The sequence below is a fragment of the Lepidochelys kempii genome, chromosome 1 (assembly GCF_965140285.1).
Source record: "Lepidochelys kempii isolate rLepKem1 chromosome 1, rLepKem1.hap1, whole genome shotgun sequence".
Taxonomy (NCBI): Eukaryota; Metazoa; Chordata; order Testudines; family Cheloniidae; genus Lepidochelys; species Lepidochelys kempii.
In genome coordinates this window covers 340,856,862-340,877,876 of record NC_136380.1, presented here as the reverse complement: position 1 = coordinate 340,877,876, position 21,015 = coordinate 340,856,862, and the positions used below count along the sequence as shown (strand labels likewise).

General features: G+C 44.4%; 1 protein-coding gene and 1 long non-coding RNA gene across 3 annotated transcripts in view; both read right to left on the bottom strand.

Annotated features, from left to right (window-relative positions):
• Positions 1-331: 331 nt before the first annotated feature.
• Positions 332-2,364, bottom strand: LOC140906940 (myb/SANT-like DNA-binding domain-containing protein 7). Its single transcript, XM_073331899.2, has 2 exons — positions 1,533-2,364; positions 332-944 (listed from the first exon to the last, which is right to left on the bottom strand). The coding sequence occupies exon 1, from the start codon at positions 2,113-2,115 to the stop codon at positions 1,567-1,569; it is 549 nt and encodes a 182-aa protein (XP_073188000.2). The 5' UTR covers positions 2,116-2,364; the 3' UTR covers positions 332-944; positions 1,533-1,566.
• A 2,530-nt stretch (positions 2,365-4,894) lies between these two features.
• The window catches only part of LOC140906945 (uncharacterized), a 68,860-nt gene continuing 52,739 nt past the window's right edge, over positions 4,895-21,015 (bottom strand). Inside the window, exons 3-6 of one of the 2 annotated variants that reach the window (XR_012157310.1) lie at positions 6,952-7,065; positions 6,585-6,768; positions 5,662-6,472; positions 4,895-5,040 (exon numbers count right to left, since the gene is read on the bottom strand). This is a non-coding gene — a long non-coding RNA (uncharacterized LOC140906945). Of the gene's footprint in view, positions 5,041-5,661; positions 6,769-6,951; positions 7,066-21,015 lie in introns of both variants that reach the window. The other variant, XR_013635383.1, reaches the window with a different exon arrangement.

Sequence of the window (21,015 nt, the reverse complement as noted above, 5' to 3'; positions counted from 1 at the left end):
TATCTGTGAGAGTAAGGGGGAGACGTTTATGGTGGGGTGGGAGGTTGAGGCAAATCGCCTGGCTGCTGGTTACGCGCAGTCAGACACCAGGGCGGTTAGAAGAGCACAGGAGGGTGCGGTACGCATCAGAGAAGCTTTGAAAACCAGTTTCATGACTGGCCAGGCTACGGTGTGAAAGTTCTGTTTGTTTCTCCTTGATGAAACCCCCTGCCCCTTGGTTCACTCTACTTCCCTGTAAGCTAACCACCTTCCCCTCCTCCCTTCGATCACCGCTTGCAGAGGCAATAAAGTCATGGTTGCTTCACATTCATGCATTCTTTATTCATTCATCACACAAATAGGGGGATGACTACCAAGGTAGCCCAGGAGGGGTGGTGGAGGAGGGAAGGAAAATGCCACACAGGACTTTAAAAGTTTACAACTTTAAAATTTATTGAATGCCAGCCTTCTTTTTTTTGGGCAATCCTCTGTGGCGGAATGGCTGGTTGGCCGGTGGCTCTCCCACCACGTTCTTGGCTGTCTGGGTGTGGAGGCTATGGAACTTGGGGAGGAGGGTGGTTGGTTACACAGAGGCTGTAGTGGCAGTCTGTGCTCCAGCTGCCTTTGCTGCAGCTCAACCATACACTGAAGCATACTGGTTTGGTCCTCCAGCAGCCTCAGCATTGAATCCTGCCTCCTCTCATCACGCTGCCGCCACATTTGAGCTTCAGCCCTGTCTTCAGCCCGCCACTTACTCTCTTCAGCCCGCCGCCTCTCCTCCCGGTCATTTTGTGCTTTCCTGCACTCTGACATTATTTGCCTCCACGCATTCGTCTGTGCTCTGTCAGTGTGGGAGGACAGCATGAGCTCGGAGAACATTTCATCTCGAGTGCATTTTTTTTTCTTTCTAAGCTTCACTAGCCTCTGGGAAGGAGAAGATCCTGTGATCACTGAAACACATGCAGCTGGTGGAGAAAAAAAAAGGGACAGCGGTATTTAAAAAGACACATTTTATAAAACAGTGGCTACACTCTTTCAGGGTAAACCTTGCTGTTAACATTACATACATAGCACATGTGCTTTCATTACAAGGTCGCATTTTGCCTCCCCCCACCGCATGGCTACCCCCTCAACCCTCTCCCCTCGCTGTGGTTAACAGCGGGGAACATTTCTGTTTAGCCACAGGCAAACAGCCCAGGAGGAATGGGCTCTTCTGAGTGTCCCCTGAAGAAAAGCACTCTATTTCAACCAGGTGACCATGAATTATATCTCACTCTCCTGAGGATAACACAGAGAGATAAAGAACGGATGTTGTTTGAACGCCAGCAAACATACAGTGCAATGCTTTGTCGTACAATGATTCCCGAGTACGTGTTACTGGCCTGGAGTGGTAAAGTGTCCTATCATGAAGGACGCAATAAGGCTGCCCTCCCCAGAAACCTTTTGCAAAGGTTTTGGGAGTACATCCAGGAGAGCCGCGAATGCCAGGGCAAAGTAATCCTTTCACATGCTTGCTTTTAAACCATGTATAGTATTTTAAAAGGTACACTCACCGCAGGTCCCTTCTCCGCCTGCTGGGTCCAGGAGTCAGCCTTGGGTGGGTTCGGGGGGTACTGGCTCCAGGTCCAGGGTGAGAAACAGTTCCTGGCTGTCGGGAAAACCAGTTTCTCCGCTTGCTTGCTGTGAGCTATCTAAAACCTCATCATCATCATCATCTTCTTCGTCCCCAAAACCTGCTTCCGTATTGCCTCCATCTCCATTGAAGGAGTCAAATAACTCGGCTGGGGTAGTGGTGGCTGAACTCCCTAAAATGGCATGCAGCTCATCATAGAAGCGGCATGTTTGGGGCTCTGACCCGGAGTGGCCGTTTGCCTCTCTGGTTTTCTGGTAGGCTTGCCTCAGCTCCTTCAGTTTCAAGCGGCACTGCTTCGGGTCCCTGTTATGGCCTCTGTCCTTCATGCCCTGGGAGATTTTGACAAAGGTTTTGGCATTTCGAAAACTGGAACGGAGTTCTGGTAGCACAGATTCCTCTCCCCATACAGCGATCAGATCCCGTAACTCCCATTCGGTCCATGCTGGAACTCTTTTGCGATTCTGGGACTCCATCATGGTCACCTCTGCTGATGAGCTCTGCATGGTCACCTGCAGCTTGCCACGCTGGCCAAACAGGAAATGAGATTCAAAAGTTCGCGGTTCTTTTCCTGTCTGCCTGGCCAGTGCATCTGAGTTGAGAGTGCTGTCCAGAGCGGTCACAATGGAGCACTCTGGGATAGCTCCCGGAGGCCAATACCATCGAATTGTGTCCACAGTACCCCAAATTCGAACCGGCAAGGCCGATTTAAGCGCTAATCCACTTGTCAGGGGTGGAGTAAGGAAATCGATTTTAAGAGCCCTTTAAGTCAAAATAAAGGGCTTCATCGTGTGGACGGGTGCAGGTTTACATCGATTTAATGCTGCTAAATTCGACCTAAAGTCCTAGTGTAGACCAGGGCTTAGGGACTTATGTAATGGTCAAACACAATCCATCCTTCCACACTTACTCAGGTAAAACTCTTCCAGGAGTTGATAAGAGCAACAGCTGATGTGTAAAAGTGAGTTAGACCTTCAGTCCCTTGTTTCTCTGTTAAACACATAAAGAGGAAAATGTTTTTTTCTGTGATGAACACATTAATAACCTTGACTTTTCCAAGCTGAGGGAGATGTCACCCACCCAATCGGGAGGAAATTCACATAATTTCAAATCAGACACATGTATGCCTCCACATACATAAGACAGGTTATAACTTAAGCCTTTAGAGGACGCTTACTGTGCTAATATTTAAGACAGGTACAGTGATAAATAGCTTCATGAATACAGAGAAATCTGTGGTAACTATAAAACCGCTGTTGGTAGAGAGAGATGGAGTAATAACTCTTTTCTGGGAAATAAGCTGGGGGGGAGTAAATGGTGATTTATTAACTCCAATGAACATATACTGTTTAACAAGTATAGCAAATGGAGGTGAATAATACATGAAAACTGCAAGGCCTTCAACTTGGTGCATAGAGAACTGGAGATTAAATCTGTGGTAGTGGAATGGGAAGTGAGGAAACTGACAAGTGACAGAATATAATGTACAATGAAAGTGGAAATGGCCCTGATCTCAATAGCCTCAATGTTATAGGGCCCTAAACATAGAGACAACTAGATTGTCATATGAAAATTGTGTAAAAACTTCTGGTGCAGCTAGGGGCCCTGTTGTGTGTGATATATGATGCTTAACTTATGGCTCTCTTTCACACTTGAAATGAGTCACAAGTGGTGCTTGATGCTTTTATGCTTCAACGACAACTCTGAAAATGCAAAACAACCACGAGGTCCGTGCTGCCGGCTATTCCCTGTCCCAGTCACGTCCCGACCTAACCGCCAGGCTTTTTGGCCTGACAGTCTTTTGTGGGATTTCTCAAGCCCTAGAGCCTGCCTCCAAGATCTCCCAGCGCTGCAACTGTGAGGGTGACGATGAATAGACTAGAGGAGTATTCAGTGAATTGGGACCTGCCAGGCTGTAACGAAGACAGATCCTGAACTCTTCAGACCTACTATTGTCAAAAGAATAAATTTCTTTTATGCTAGTTTTTTCTTTTGTGTGGCGAAGATATCCTGGTAACAGCGGCAAGGACATTTTAGGCTCTTCAGGTCTCCATCTATATCAATAGACAGGCATCTATATCAATCTGGGAACTGCAGCAGGGTTCCTGCTACCACTCAGTTTTGGAGACCCCTAGTGGCTAAATGCTATAATCACTCATTTCACATTCCCATCAGTTCCAAAACACGTATGATAAATGGTTGGGGTCTAACTACATTTTTTGGAATTTTTGGAAAATCCAAAGGGAGAACAAAACACATTGGGTCAAATTAAATATTTCTGGCGTATTTTAACAAAAGAAAAGGACATGAAGGGCTAGGTTCACAAAAGTAGCGGATGAGGGCCTGCCAACCTCTTTAACGATTAGATCCCTAAAATATTCCATCTATAATCATTAACTTTTTTTCTTCCAGTGTATATTAGATATTCTGTCATGTATCATTTCACTACCATGGATTTATTGTTCAGTATTAAATGCACAAAATGTAAGGCCATATTTTATCGCTCCAGTGAGCACCTGAAGCTCATAGAAGTGCCAATAGGCCCATGTTACAGAACCTGGATCTGCACCCGATCTTCCCCAATTTCCAGGGGTTTTGAATACAGGGTTTTTGCGTTGGTCCCCTTTCCACTGAGAAGGTAAGGAAATAACTGATCGGAGCTCCACAAAATGGAAATATTCTATTGCACGGGATATGTGGCTCAGATAGCTCTAGACATTCTGGCCCTGTAAGACGTGACTCCTGAGTAGCAGTGCATCGACTGTCTGTATCTTTCTTTTTATTTTTTTCCCTTCTGTTCTAATTGTTTGGTGGACATTCTGACCATATATTCGTAGATTCCAAGACAGGAGGCACCACTGTGATCATCTAGTCTGATTTCCTGTAAAACACAGGCCTTAGAACTTCTCCCAAATAAGTCCTAGTCCATCTGTTTTAGGAAAATAAAGTCCATCTTGATTTTAAAATTGCCAGTGATGGAGAATACACCACAACCCTTTACATAAATTGTACTCTCTCCGTTAAAAAGGTATGCCTTATTTCCAGCGTGAATTTGTCTAACTGCAAATTCCAGCCACTGGATTGTGTTGTATCTTTCTCTCATACGTTGAAAAGCCTATTATTAAATATTTGTTCCCCTTTAGATACTTATAGACTATAATCAAGTAACCTTTTAACTTAACTTCAGTCATTAACATTCCTTGTAGTCATTAACATGTCTTTAAGGTTTATAGGAGTTAGTTTTGGTGTGTATCTTCAATTAAGATCTTCTTAACTAACCTTTCAACTGGACATAATATAAATCTTCACTTTCTGCTGCAAACTGTTGTGTAATGTTGTGGTGAGCTGTTATATAGATTTCATGTTCCTCCCCAGAGTAGGCCACATTTCAGCGATGGGTGAAATGATTAATAGACAAAGCCTCTTCGCTCCTTGAAGTGAAGTTTGTTAGTGCTTAGAGATGAAAGTCATTATATAATAAAAAAGTAAGATGTAGCTCTTATTAATATCCGGAGAACAGGTTGCCTGTCACATTGACAAATCATTAGTGGAGGCTGGTGTTATCTGAAAATGGATAACACACAAAGGTGCACTTGAAGGCCTATTGTAGATCCTGCTGTAGCTAATTCTGTTTGCCAGAAGCTGGGAATAGGCTACGGGATGAATCACTTGATGATTACCTGTTATGTTCATTTCCTCTGGGGCACCTGGCTTCGGCCACTGTCAGAAGACAGGATACTGGGCTAGATGGCCCTTTGGACTGACCCAGTATGGCCGCTCTTATGTTCTTAAAACAGTGTAGGCACGGCCTAACCTGTCTGCTCTGATAAACCTCACTGTTTTGTTTGCAGCCAACATAGAAATAACACAATAAATGTCCATTGGCCAGTACTTCCGCTGAAACTAGGAAGATCAGAGGCACATGTAAAGTGGATTTTTTTTTTCAGGGTTTGAACGTTGGAGGGGAGGGGAAAATAATACTCTCCCAAGTTCCGCCCATAAACAGCACTCTGCCCATTTGAGACACCAAAACAAGACATTGCCTGTAGTACCTCATACAGATGTTGAAATTCTGATCAGCTCACATTCGCCTGAGCTCCTGAAGGTTCATTCCCCTTGGGTAAGATTCAGATTCAACCGTGAGTAGAACTCAATTAAGGCAGAAGCATGTCTCACGGGATGACTTCAGAATGCAAGCATTCCTTTAAAAAAAAATTACTTCTAGCACTGCTGGTTGCAAAGAAAAGGTTGAAAGTGTGAATTGCATATAAACTGAGGCAGCCATGCAGATAGCCTCCATTCAGGGTGGAACAGCAGCTGCTAGAGCCAAGGGGGAAGCCAGCAGACCTCACATTTACCACCAAAGTTTGAATCAAACTTTAAAAAGGCTTGGGAGGAAAAGAGGAGTGTTTGGGATCTGTGCTTATTTCGTCCAAAGTGTTTCCCCCCATCCATCCCTTTATGTTCTCTTCTCTATATAGAAAACATTAAAAAGCACTTTAGGATCCTTGAGCCACTCAGGCACTGGACTGGCTGAATGGTTTCCAATCCTATAATTTTGTACATGCAGAGGGCCTAATGTAGCAGAGCTTTTACTGCTTTGTAAACGGTTCCATTTTAACTCCCTCACTCTTCCACTTTAAGGTTACAACTGCACTTGAAAACAGTCTTAATTATACTTCAGCAGAAACTTTCTAGTTCCCTCCAAACACACTTGCCAGTCTTTGAAATGAGTGTATAACTGTGCCCCAAGGGTATCTTTATTCGCCTAGCGTAGAAGAGCTCAGCTTCACTTCCCGTTCACAGCTTAGATGAAGAGGCCATGTCTCCGCAGCCCTTAGTTCCCCTGGATCGGACGCGCCCCTGTGCGAAAGGGTTTATGTGAGACTGAAGTGGTGTCACAGGCCTGGGGCTGGTCCTCTACACGGAGGTGAATTTCACCCACCGAGCGCTCACAGAACCGAAGGATACTCACTTGGAAGTGCACCAGTAGAAGTGCCGGCTGACGATATTTATAGGAGATAGACGCAAACATGGCATGCAGCGCTCCAGTGCGTAGCTTGGGCCTGGGGAAAGACCACGTCACGATGTTGAAAAGCAGGGATGGGGTTTCGAAGTGGGTCATGCTGTGCTTGCTCTGCTGTGTGCTGAACCATTCACTAGATAATGGAGAAACAAATGGAAACATCAGCATCAGGATCCCAAGGCCAAGAGGCCAAGCTAGAAGCATAAAACAGCAGAGGTCTCAGTAGCAAAAGAATGTCTTTTATTATCCAATTAACCTAATAAACTAACATCTAAGGAGAGAATTCAAGCATACAGTTACCTTGTATTTTACTTACCAAGACCAAATCCTGCAGTCCATTATCAACGCTTCCTTTCTGTGGGACTGATGATGAGCTTGTGAGGCTCTGCTCTCAAATGTATGTCCTTCGTCTCCCTTAAGATCGTCTCTCCTGTGATAAAAAAAACAGGAGGACTTGTGGCACCTTAGAGACTAACCAATTTATTAGAGCATACGCTTTTGTGGGCTACAGCTCACTTCATCGGATGCATTGAATGGAACACATAGTAAGGGTTCCTTACTGTCTCCTGCGATATTTTGTCCTCCTTACCTACAGCATTATAGGATCAGATTCCTCAGTGGGTCTCCTTTGTTATTAAACAAGGATACTGCTGTAGCATTCAGAGAGCCACAGCAGAACCCACCATGTTAGGTGCTGTACAAATACACATTAAGATGTGATCCATGTCCCAAAGAGTTTGTGTTCTACGCCATGTATAGGCTGGGTGGGGGAGGAGGAGCCTTGTTAGATCAATTGCTTTGTATTCATATGTCACCCTGGCAGTCTCTTGGGCACTATACAACTGGGTTTTCATCGTGCACAAAATCTGTATTTCCTGACAGAAATAACACTACATCCTTCCCCCCACCACCCAAATAAAGTTTACTAAGAATGTAACACTGTTTTTGAACAACCTGTATTGATTTAATTCAGGGAACCACACAGGAGCTTGTTTTGTGCAAGGTACAAGGAAATATGTATGCTTTCACAGTCAGCAAGTAACTGAAAGGGCTGAGAAATGTCCCTGAGATCTGGACAAACTTTTTCTGGAGACACAAATGTGATGAGTAACTGTGATGGCCACCCTTGTTGCCAACACGTCAGGGATTGAACCACGCACCTGTAGAGCTATGCCAGCCTGAGCTAAGCTCTGTAGACCGGAGCTGTAACACTGCATTTACTTCCTGGATGGGTTCATACAGGGCTCTGTAACACACTCAGCAGAGGGTTACATAATGATCCCTCCGTGGTGGGTCGCTTCTTCAGAGAAGATTGAAAACTGCTTTTTGGTAGACACAGCACATTAAAACCATCTCTCTGACAGCCCATGCTAGGTGCGGCCTCTTCTGTATGTGCAGTGAGTCTTAGGGTATGTCTGCACTGGTATAAAACACCCCCTGCTGGCCCAGGTCAGCTGACTCGGGCTGCAGGGCTATAAAATTGCAGTGGACATGTTTGGGCCTGAGCCCGAACGTCTACACTGCAATTTGATAGTCCCACAGCCTGAGCCCCAATCAATTGACACAGGCCAGTCATGGGTGTTTTACTGTTGTATAGACTTACCCTTGGTGAAAAGCAGGGAGCATTTATTTAAAGAGACAGATGTAACATAGCACGGGGTAAAGTAAACCGTGACTACTTTTAACAGGTTTGAACTTACGTTTTAACTGCATTTCTAAAAAGGCAGTCAGCTGCTTTTGGTGGTGGTAGCCTCAATCCCCATGTATTCACACCCACAGTAGCATTCTCTGTATCCTACACAATGTCATGTGACAATGGCAGAGACCCTCAGAAAAAGTCCTTTCTTCTGATACTGAATGAGGAACCTTATTAAAATAAGGAAAACCAGATTATCTCTAAACAGCTCTTTGAGTAAAATCTTGGCCTCATTGAAAGACAACAGCAAAACTCCCATTAAATTTCATAAGACCAGGATTTCACCCTCTTTCTGTCTTTTTTTGTCTAGAATTTCTCCCAGTTCATTGCAGTCTGGCTATGCCAACCAATTTAAAGAAGCAGTACACCTGTTCCCCCACACAGCAGCGGAGGCCCTTTTACATTTCACAGCATTCCCACAGCACTGAGGCTTTGCAGAAGGTACCTATTAACAGACCGGAGAATCTGTAGTAATCACAGTGCAATACCAGACAGGTCAGCAGGAAAGCAATAATGTCAACGTCCTGGTCTATTCTCGCATCTGCCTTGTGCAGTGCACGAGGATCCCTCTGCAACTAGTTACAGACAGCTTAGGAGGTGAGTCTATAACTTCTTTTTTCTATGAGTCTCTTTTATGGGGCAATACAAAATCATTCATCAGTTGCTGGATCAGGAAGAAGCACCCACATATAGCAAAGTATGCCAAGTAATGCTTCACTGGGGGAAATATCCAGCATATCTGATTCTTCCCTTTCTGACAACGGTGTTGTCCCTCTGCCTCCGATATTGCTTGTGGTGCTCGCAGGGAGAAGACTTGGTAGGACTTTTTAATGGCCCCAGAACATGAGGAGAAATAATTTCAAACATTCAAGGAGGAAAAGGAGGGAATGGATACATTTATAAATGATAGTCTCTGGCATACAGACACTCTTGTTAGCAGCCTCAGCAGAGAAGATAAGGAGCTAATGGGTATGGAGAGTGATCAGTTCTCTTACTCCAAAGCATGGACAAGCTTCTGTTTCCACTGCGGTATGCAATGCATGTTCTACTGCTAAACTCACAACTTCAGTCTGGGGGTTGTGGAGCCAAATCCACCTTTCACAAGCTGTAATGGGGTGTACAAATCCCACACTGAGCAACAAAAGGCTAAGGAACTGCTCTGGGCTCAGCCAGCCTCGCCCTGCCACATCTGTTGCTGGAGCTAAAAGGTAGAAGAGCAGCTCATATGGGGGCAGACCAGGGAGGAGAGGAGACCTGCCACCAGCAGCTTCAGGGAGATGAGGAGAGAGAAGGCAGAATCTCTCCCAAAGCAGCTGCCCCAAAGCCCCTCCCTGAGGGAAGGGAGGACCTGCTGCGGAGGCAGTCTGAGGGAAGCATTTCCCTCTTATATGAACTCTGGCCTGGCCTGAGCCCCTTTATTTTTGTTTGGCCTACCCCAGCAGAGGAAAGCCTTGGACTGAGCTGGCCCAGGAAGCAGGGCCATACCCCAGGAGGAGGCAGTTGTCCTCATGCTGCCTTACACCAGACAGCGACTTTGGGACAATTGCAGGGAGGTGGTAGGAAATGGCCTAGGGAGGACAGCCTTAAGCCTGCTTAGCTGTCAGAACACTGATCAAAGGTCCCTGTGTCAGAGCCTGGTAGAGCGGGAGGGCCCGGGCTCCCTTACCAACCCCCTACACGTTACTGGCCTAAGCCCTAACCACTAGGCAGTGCTGGCAGATGGCCCAAGTGAGGGCCAACACACAAGTACAAAAGTTCATTTGCTTTTAAACAAAAAATTCCAAATGTTGCCTTAGCTGAGCAGACAGTGTTCGGTATTTAGCACCTTCTCCGCTTTGCAAAACGGGAATGGATTTGGGAGTATTAGCTGGAACGCAGCTGTGTCTGGAAGCTCAGCAGTCAAGCCAAGTATCTACACTCAAGATACATCATGCTGCAGCGGAGGGTGGGAGGGACGATTTTCATCCCATGTACATGTACCCATGTGAGCTGTGTTGTAGCGAGCTCGCCGAAAATAGCAGTGAGGATACAGCATTGTCGTCATCAGCATGGGCTTCACAAGTGAGTACGTACACAGGGAGGTCAAGTGGGCTTGTGCAGCCTATGCAGATGCCTGCAATGCTGCATCCTTACTACTAGTACTAGCTAGAGTACATATACACAGGCGAACTACACCCCAGCGGCAGTGAAAGTGTACCCTAGGAGAGTGGAGAGCAAAGTGAGGACACAGCAGTTATACACTGAGATTGGACAGTGGATGAAGACTTAGCAAGAGCATGCAGGTCTCTGTGGGGATTAGATGAGGGCAATTCTTTTTCCCTGATTGCAAGAGAAGTCTAACAAACCCTTCTGATAAAATAGCAACGTCTAGATTTTTTTCCCATGCTCCCTGGCTCTCCTTCCCCTCTCCCCCTCACCCCCCTCACCCGGTAAGGACCAACTTTTTTCCACTGAATTGAAAACAGCGGGGTTTCATGTGTGTAGATCAGGGCAGAATTGTGGCCCTGAGTGTTTTCCACAAAACAAGTATCTTCTAAATAACATAAGACTCCTCTGCTCCACAGCCATGTGTGAGGTGGTATACTTCACAAGCCTCCCCTTTAGGCATTCAGGTAAACCTTTTACAATGCAATTGTACAACTTTGCTCAAGTGTAGCAAGGTACTTCATGTATTTCTCCAAGGAAGAAGATAGGAAAGGGCTCCTCACAATGGAATTGGAGGGATCATCAAGACACACATGGTCTGTTTTTCCCCCCCTGTTGCGTTGCACTGGTCATTTACAGCCATCAAAGTGAGAATACAGCCTACCTTTGCGTTCGCTTCACCTAGGTGAAATTGACAACACGGTGGTGTGGGGTAGTGGAGAATCAAGTCTACAATGATAAATCTTGCTCTTGCTTAGACCCCTTGTCAGCCCACCAAAGTCATTGGGATTAGAAGTTTGTGAAGCCAGTGAGGATTCACAGATGTAAAAGAGAACAACATCTGGCCACTAGAGCCGTGAGGTGACTACATTTATACCTGTTACCATGTGCTTACTGTAAGTGTAACCCACGCCTGCTTGGTGTGGCACTCTGTCCCCCTCTAGTGGCACCTAGACCAGCTAGAGATTGTTGAATCTGCTACAGCCTTGGTTAAGAGAGAGGTTCTTTTCGCTCATGCATTAAGCTCCAGAAGTCCCAGGTTTGCTGCCGTTGCCAACTGGGGTCTGTTGGCGCTACATAAGCAGGAGATCAAATGTTGACTTAACAATGAACGGCCCCATTACGGGCCATATTGCAAACACCTTATCACATTAATTACTAATATAACTTTACATCCCTCTGTGAGAAGCATTACAGTCAGCATATGACTATGCTTGCTTTTCTTCTGCCTCCTTAAATAGCTAAAGAGGCTAAATTGTATGTAATGATAGACACAAGTGGCCACATTTTGACTACAGTTTCACAGAATTTGGCCCAAAGTCAAGAAACAATTCTTCATAAATAAACGCTGTCTCTATGTCCCTTCCTTTCTTCTTTCCAGTCATGATTGTGTGTATCTATGGGCCTGCCTGCCTTTGAGTTCATCTCTTACAAGTGTCACCTTCCCAAATCCTCCATTCTTTAGTAAGCTGTCTGCCTGCTGGCATGAGATGCTTAAAGGTGTTGTGCAAGATATGTTGTTTATCATGTCAGTCATTATTGCATTTGAATTTACTAAGGTTTTCAGATGGATATGTTCGAGATTAATGAGCTATTTGTTCTCAGTCAAGCAGCGATGAGAAATGCTCTCTTGACTCTAATGAGTTGTATGGATGAATCAGGTTTTGACCTTTTATTTTCAGCTTTTTTTTCCCCCTGAGAAGTGATGGAGTGTTGACTACTTGAGATTTTTTGTTGCTTTGGCCAAGAATGTAGTAAAATTAACACTTGTTGTCTTGGATCTGGGCATTAGGTACTCTGTATTGTTTCAAGCGTGTCTTTCATACCTACATCTTTATTTTTATTGCAGAGGAAGCCAAGATAAGTGATTTAACTTTGACCTATCACAGTAGTAATTAATTTGAACAACGCTTTTTAAGAAGTCTAGCCTTCCCTGAAGCATTCACACAACTTCCATTAACATTCATTGGAGTTATGTGTGCACACAAGGGCATAAACTTCTAAGTATCTACTAATCAGGTAACAAATGATCCAATATTTCCTGTGTTTGTTGTCTTTGCTTTGATTTGACACATTCACAATGTTTTGTGTGGTTGCATGAGCAAAATATTGTTAAAGAACTGTAGCATTTTTAGGAAACAACTCAAGTCTGAGTACAAGGCTGCTATTTAACTGTTACGTCAAGAATATAATGGCTGCAACCTCATTTAGTATCTTACTCAGAGTGCCTCATATGTGTCTTTCTCCCTCTAGCCTACTTCCTTTAAAATGTCAGCAGACTCCATAAGGCCTATAGCCAAAAGTCACTTTCTGACAAAATCAAACTAGTTTGGAAACAGAAGCAGGAGACTCCCTGGTTTTCCCAGACAGTTTGTCCAAAAAGGACTGCTTGGTTTTAGCAGCAAGTTCACCGGGCAGGCAGAAATGCCTGGCTGTGCTGATAAAGCAATCCTGGCAGTATTTGTGCTAGTACTCTCCTTATCTTTTCAGCAAATAGGGCAGTGCTCAATTATATCAGATTGACTTTCAGTGGGAACTGGGTTATTTCAAAGCCTTACACAGAAAGATAGATAAAAATATAAAATTCTCTTCCTGCCAGATTCCCGTGTAACTGTATTTCTTACACAAGAACCCTAACACAAGAACCCCAAAATGGAGCGAGACAAAGCAGGCTGCTCCCTAAAAGAGAGGAACAGCTCAACCTGCCTGGCTCCAGGATGGCTTTCTGCAGACTGTCTGAAACACAGATTACAAGCTTGCCAGCAGAGCTCCGTAGCCTGCAAGCAGGATCAGGCAACCCTTTAGGATTTAAAGGGACAGCTTGTAATTTTTTCACAATTCTCAATACACCACAGGTTCCTAACTCTCTTGGGCCCTTTCAGGATATTCCAGCCCTTACTCAGAGAGTTTGAATTTTGCAGTTGTTCCACATCTATCCCACAAGGAATATGCATCAAAAGTTAAAGTGATGCCCTAGGATTTTTTAAAACTCGTTAGGCACACGATTGCATGCCTGCTTCATGCATCCAGGAATTGGGGTGCTATGTGTAAAAATGACTGGTGCTGCCTATCTCTGTTTGCAGTTATCCAATAGTACCCTCTGAAATTTCACCTGAAACTATCTCACTAGGAGCCCCCAACTCACTACAGCCCTCTCCCCTGCTTTCACTCTCCACCCTACCTTCCATTTGCACTCTAAGTGGTTACTCCTGTGCAGCCATTAACAATCTCATGGATCTGAAAGCTGAGTGAATGATCCACAGCAACCAATGGGAGTTGGGCACCTAACTGCTTTTGACCCATTGGACAATAAAAGGAGGATACGTATCAATATAATAACTAGTCTGCATGCACATTCTAGGACATATTTTATGTCACTGAAGCTGTGGAACCTTGTTAGAGACATTAGCTGTCGAGCTGGTATTTTGTAACAAGGTAGGCATGCAGGGGAAATTAGTCTGACATTCCTCTGATATGGTGGGCTTCAGTTCAACCACACAAAGGTGAACCACAGATTCAAAGGCGTTTATTCATATGCTGAATACGTCTCTCTCCTCCTGTGTATTTTTTTTCTCCTCGTCTTTACTAGTCTAGCACTTGTAACTACAGAAATGAATGCTGGCCAGTCTAATAGTCTAGTTTCTCTACTCCACTCAGGTGATATCTAGTTTTTACGTGCATTTATCCAATAGAATTAAAAAGTAATATTTAATTAAAGGTAATGTCATGTGATGAAACCTCCGGGAATTCATCCAACCAAAGTTGGCAACCCTCATTAAAGCATATGATGGTAATAGGTTTCTGCCAATCACTCATATAACCCTGGGAAAGTCATTTAACTCCTCCCTGCCTCAGTTTGAGCCTTTTGTAAAATGGGAATCCATATGTACGTATGAAACTGGAGAAAAGCCTGTTGAGAGTCTTTGGGTTAAGTTTAGAAGCAAGAGCAACAAGGGTGATGTCTTGGTGGGTGTGTGCTATAGACCACCGGACCAGGAGGATGAGGTAGACAAGGCTTTCTTCGGACAATTAACTGAATTTTCCAGAACACAGGCCCTGGTTCTAATGGGGGACTTCAATCACCCTGACATCTGCTGGGAGAGCAATACAACAGTGCACAGACAATCCAGGAAGTTTTTGGAGAGTACTGGGGACAACTTCCTGTTGCAACTACTGGAGGAACCAACTAGGGCCATTCTCCTCTTGACCAGCTGCTTACAAACAGGGAAGATTTGGTATGGGAAGTAGAAGTGAGGGCAACCTGGGCAGAAGTGACCATGAGCTGGTTGAGTTCAGGATCCTCACAAAAGGAGGAAAGGAGAGTAGCAATATATGGCCCCTGGACTTCAGAAAAGCAAACTTTGACTCCCTTAGGGAACTGATGGGCAGGATCCCTTGGGAGGCTAATATGAGAGGGAAAGGAGTCCAGGAAAGCAGGCTGTATTTTAAAGAAGCCTTATTGAGGGCACAGGAATAAACCATCCAGATGTGCAGAAAGAATAGCAAATATGGCAAGCGACCAGCTTGGCTTAACAGTAAAATCTTCGGTGAGCTTAAACACAAAAAAGAAGCTTACAGGAAGTGGAAACTTGGACAGATGACTAAGGAGGAGTATAAAAATATTGCTCGAGCATTCAGGGGTGTAATCCAGAAGGCCACAACACAACTGGAGTTTCAGCTAGCAAGGGATGTGAAGGGTAAGAAGAAGAGTTTCTACAGGTATGTTATCAACAAGAAAAAGGTCAGGGAAAGTGTGGGACACTTACTGAATGGGGGAGGCAACCTAGTGACAGATGATGTGGAAAAAGCTGAAGTACTCAATGCTTTTTTTGCCTCAGTCTTCACAGACAAGGTCAGCTTCCACACTGCTGTCCTGGGCAACACAGTATGGGAGGAGGTGAGCAATACGCAGTGGTGAAAGAACAGGTTAAGGACTATTTAGAAAAGCTGGCCATGCACAAGTCCATGGGTCCAGATCTAATGCATCTAGGGTGCTGAGGGGGTTGGCTGATGTGATTGCAGAGCCATTGGCCATTATCTATGAAAACTCACGGTGATTGGGGGAGGTCCTTGACAATTGGAAAAAGGCAAATATAGTGCCTGTATTTAAAAAAGGGAAGAAGAAGAACCCAGGGAACTACAGACCAGCCAACCTCTCCTCAGTCCCTGGAAAAATCATGGAGCAGGTCCTCAAGGAAACCATTTTGAAGCACTTGGAGGAGAGGAAGATGATCAGGAACAGTCAACATGGATTCACCAAGGGTAAGTCATGCCTGACCAACCTGATTGCCATCTATGATGAGATAACTGGCTCTGTGGATATGGGGAAAGCAGTGGACGTGATACATCTTGACTTTAACAAAGCTTTTGATACGGTCTCCCACAGTATTCTTGCCAGCAAGTTAAAGAAGTATGGATTGCATGAATGGACTGTAAGGTGGCTAGAAAGCTGGCTAGATTGTCGGGCTCAATGGGTAGTGATCAACGGCTCGATGTCTAGTTGGCAGTCAGTATCAAGCAGAGTGCCCAAGAGGTCGGTCCTGGGGCTGGTTTTGTTCAACATCTTTATTAACGATCTGGATAATGGGATGAATTGTACACTCAAGAAGTTCGCAGATAACACTAAGCTAGTGGGAGAGGTAGATATGCTGGAGGGTAGGGATAGGGTCCAGAGTAACCTAGACAAATTAGAGGATTGGGCCAAAAGAAATCTGATGAGGTTCAACAAGGACAAGTGCAGAGTTCTGCACTTAGGACAGAAGAATCCCATGCACCGCTACAGGCTGAGGACCGACTGACTAAACAGCAGTTCTGCAGAAAAGGACCTGGGGATTACAGTGGATGAGAAGCTGGATATGAGTTAGTAGTGTGCCCTTGTTGCCAGGCAGGCTAACGGCATAGAACCATAAAATCATAGAATATCAGGGTTGGAAGGGACCTCAGGAGGCCATCTAGTCCAACCCCCTGCTCAAAGCAGGACCAATCCCCAACTAAATCATCCCTGTCAGGGCTTTGTCAAGCCTGACCTTAAAAACCTCTAAGGAAGGAGATTTCACCACCTCTCTAGGTAACCCATTCCAGTGCTCCACCACCCGTCTAGCGGTGTAGCATATTGGGCTGTATTAGTAGGAGCATTGCCAGCAGATCAAAGGAAATGCTTATTTCCCTCTATTCGGCACTAGTGAGGCCACATCCGGAGTATTGTGTCCAGTTTTGGGCCCCCCACTACAGAAAGGACAAATTGGAGAGAGTCCAGCAGAGGGCAAAAAAATTTATCAGAAGGCCGGGGCACATGACTTACGAGGAGAGGCTGAGGGAATTGGGCTTGTTTAGTCTGCAGATGAAAAGAGTCGGGGGGATTTGATAGCAGCCTTCAACTACCTGAAGGCGGTTCCAAAGAGGATGGAGCTAGGCTGTTCTCAGTGGTGGCAGATGACAGAACAAGGAGCAATGGTCTCAAGTTGCAGTGGGGGAGTTCTAGGTTGGATATTAGGAAACACTATTTCACCAGGAGGGTGGTGAAGCACTGGAATGGGTTACCTAGGGAGGTGGTGGAATCTCTATCCTCAGAGGTTTTTAAGGCGCGGCTTGACAAAGCCCTGGTTGGGATGATTTAGTTGGTGTTTGTCCTGCCTTAAGCAGGTATTGGACTAGGTGACCTCCTGAGGTCTCTTCCAGCCCTAATCTTCTATGATTCTATGTTGTAAGGCCAGAAGAGACCACTATGGTCACCTATGCTAACCTCCTGCCATATAATTCCAACCAGTAATTTCTGCTTCACTTAACACTTGAGAAAAAAGATACCTTCACTCACCTCTCAGCAGCCAGAAAGCTGTGCCCATTCCTGTAAACGTCCATCAGCTCCAGACTGGCATATGTTAATTCCCTTTCCCTAGCAGAGTGAGATAGGATAGTAGTACACACAATGCTTCCAAAGTTTCCCTATCAAGGCCAGTCAAATCTTCAGCTTTTATAGCATGCACCAGCCTACCACAGGTCTTCTGTGGCTCCACTGCCTGCCAGCTTCTTCAGGATCCAATTCAAGGTCAGAGTCCTTATCTTCAGGGCACTCAAGGACCTTGGACCAGGCTAGCTCAGAACATGTTGTTTCTCCATCTATGACCCATCAAGATGGCAGCCATCCTCAGGAATGTGCTGGACCTACCCAGGGTAAAACTATCAAGGGCCAAAGGCAAGGTGTTCTTGGTGCTCTCTCTGTCATATCTGGGCCCAGAAGAGGAGGAAATGCAGGCACAGAGGAGATCATTTACACACAACTAGCTGCTGTGGAAATTTTTATTGTTTATGCTACAAAACTGAAATCAACACAAAACTTAGTCTTTTCACTGGGGTGAGGGTGGGGGCGGGGGAGAGTGCTGAAACATTTAAAGGGAGAGGACATCACACTCCTCCCCTTATATTGTTAACAAAAAACTATATAACCTAAGAGTTGCAGATGCAGACTCTTAAATTGCAACAGATTATTTTGCCTTGGAATAACAGCGCACTAACAAAGCAATTTATAAAGCACTGGTCTTCACACTCTCTTGGGGTAATGTGGTGTGGCAGTGTCCTGAACAACAGGAAAAGTCAGTGTTAAGGAATCAACCAGACCTGGTACTAAAGTTTCTCCCAACAAGTCATCAAAATTAAGAGTTGTAACAGAAGGACGTTTGGTTGGAGGAACAGAAAGTCCTACTGGAACATGCCTGGACTCTAGTACTTGTTGAGGCTGCAACTGGTCCATATGTCATTTCCATAAAATAGCATTGGATAGTTTTACCCCAAACTGAACAGGTCTCATGCATTTTACAAGTTGTCTAGATACCCATTTCACTCCATAGCAATAGTTACGAGTCCATACTAAGTCTCCAACTTGAAAATAATGATGATGAGTCTCACATCGTCCGTCAATTTGCATAGCTTGGGACTTGGCCACATCTGAGGCAACATCAAGACATTACAGGTCCCAACAGTTACACAAAAATTGCTTCAACAAAGAGTTGCAGATGACTCCTGGGTCATAGCATGTGATATGTTCCTGTAGACAAGCAAGAAAATGTACAATTTTGGCTGATGACCCAAAATAGACTTATTAGCTTTTAAGGCTTGCATAAGTGTTTGTATAAAGCACTCCACTAGTTCATTTGTAGCAAGATGGTAAGGAGCTGAGCATATGTGCTGAATTCCATTTAAAGAGTAGGAACCTCTGAAATTCTTCAGAACAGAATTGAGGTCCATTGTCACTCTTATCTACCGACTGTAACAGTTTTGGCTAAACTGTGGTCTTGGTAGTTGTAGTAGAAGTCATTCTAAAAACTTCTGGCCATTTCAAATGGGCGTCTACTATGACCAAAAACATATAACCTTCTACAAGTCTATCAAAGTCCACATGAATCATGTCCAGGGAGTCTGAGACCATGACCGAGGGTGTAGACGAGCTGGGCCAGGATCAAGCTGAATTTGCTGACACATAGTACAGCACTTCGTCTTCTTCTTAATATCTTTGTTGTTCCCTGGGCACCAGACATGACTCTGGGCTATGGCTTTCATCCATATAATGTCAAACCAACCTTCATGAAGAGATTCCAAAACCTGAGACCAAAGTGATTTTGGAAGGATCACCTGCATTCCCCATAAGATCCAACTGTGATAATTCCCATTGATGTGACACAAATTGTATAAACCTGGGATATTGTTGATCAAACATTGTACCTCATAGTACTGTTCCCTGCACAAGAGAAAGCACATAGATTCACAGATTCATAGATACTAAGGTCAGAAGGGACCATTATGATCCTCTAGTCCGACCTCCTGCACAACGCAGGCTACAGAATCTCACCCACCCACTCCTGCGAAAAACCTCTCATCCTTAGTGATTTCTTTATTGATGTCTTTGCTAGTGACGTGTAACCTATCCACCAAATTCAGATAGAACACTTTATACAAAGTTTCTTTGGGTAGATGGGAGCTTGGGCAAGGCAGGCATGATAGCCCATTAGCATTTGCTGAGTCCCTTTACAGAGCTGAATAGCACTGGAATGAGCTGAAAGTAGCAATTCCCAGTTGCATATGAGCAGCAGCTAATGACAGAATTCCATGTTTTGGTCCAAAAAATTAAATTAATGGGTGACGATCCATCTGCAAGTTAAAATGTCTACCATACAGATAGGTATGGAACTTCCAAATTCTGAAGATAATGCTAAGAGCTTCTCACTCTGTTTACACATAGTTCTCAGGTGTAGTGAGTTTACAAGATGCAAAGGCAATTGGTTTCTCCATGCCATTAGAAAAAGTGGGAAAGAACCGCATCCACTCCATATGATGAAGCATAAAAAGCACATTGCAATGGTAGTAAAGCATCAAAGTGCATAAGAACTTCAGCTGATGTAAACAGTTTCTTTGCTTCCTTACATGCACAATCATGCTTTAGTCCATTTTCCGTTTTTCTTTTATTGTAACAGTTCATGTGAAGGTGCCAATATTCTCGACAGGTTAGGCAGAAATTTACTGTACTAGAATTAACATAACTGTGACAGGTTCTCCGGCAGGGGTGCTTGAAGACCCACTCTTCTCTCTCTCTGGTGATTTCGTTAAGTCCATAACATCAATTAAAGGTCCAAGGTATTCACCTAAAGGTTTGAAAACTCACATTTGTCTTGACATACTCTGAGTCCATGGTCTTCCAAACATTGCAACACAGCACCCAAATTTTGAAGATGATCCTCTTGATCCTTTCCTGTAACAAGTCCTTGGTCATCCCAATAATTTTGAACTCCATTCAGTCCCTTCTGGATCTCATCCATGGCTTTCTGAAACAGGGCAGGTGCCAATGTGATACCGAAATGCAACCAGATGTAATAAAATTAGCACTTTTGTGTGTTGATTATGAAATATTTGTGAGATGCTGGATCAATTTCCATTTGTAGGTATGAACTGAGCAAATCCAAGTTACTGAAACTCTGTCCATCACTAAGAGCAGCAACCAGATCTTCAATACAAGGTAGTGGATAGTGGTCTAAACATAAAACTGGATTCAGTGTCACTTTGAAATCTCCATGAATTTAGACTGAACCATCCTTCTTGATCATTGGTATGGTGGGTATAGCCCATTCCCTCTGTGAAACTGGTGACATGACTCCAATGTTCAGTAAATGGTCCAAATCAACTTTCTACTGGAGTATAAGGCACAACTCTGGGCTTGCAGTATTTTGTCTGGCTGTCAGACTTAACAGTGAGCTTCACTGATATGCTGCTCATCTGTCCAAATTCTTTTTCAAAAAATTCAGAGTGTCTGTCCAGTATTTCTTGGAGATTTTGAGGTGTTGTCATGAACAGTGTCATCTCAGTACAATTCACCTTGAGATTTTCAAGCTAATAAGCTAATAATTGTGGATACTTCCCTTCAATCACATTCAAGGGTAAAACAACTGATTTTCCATCTAACTGAACTTTCACCTGGAGTATCCCTTTTGGGACCAACTTTTCTCTGGCATAAGTCTTCAGAACCATGGAGGTTTCTTCCAGAGGAGCTTGAGA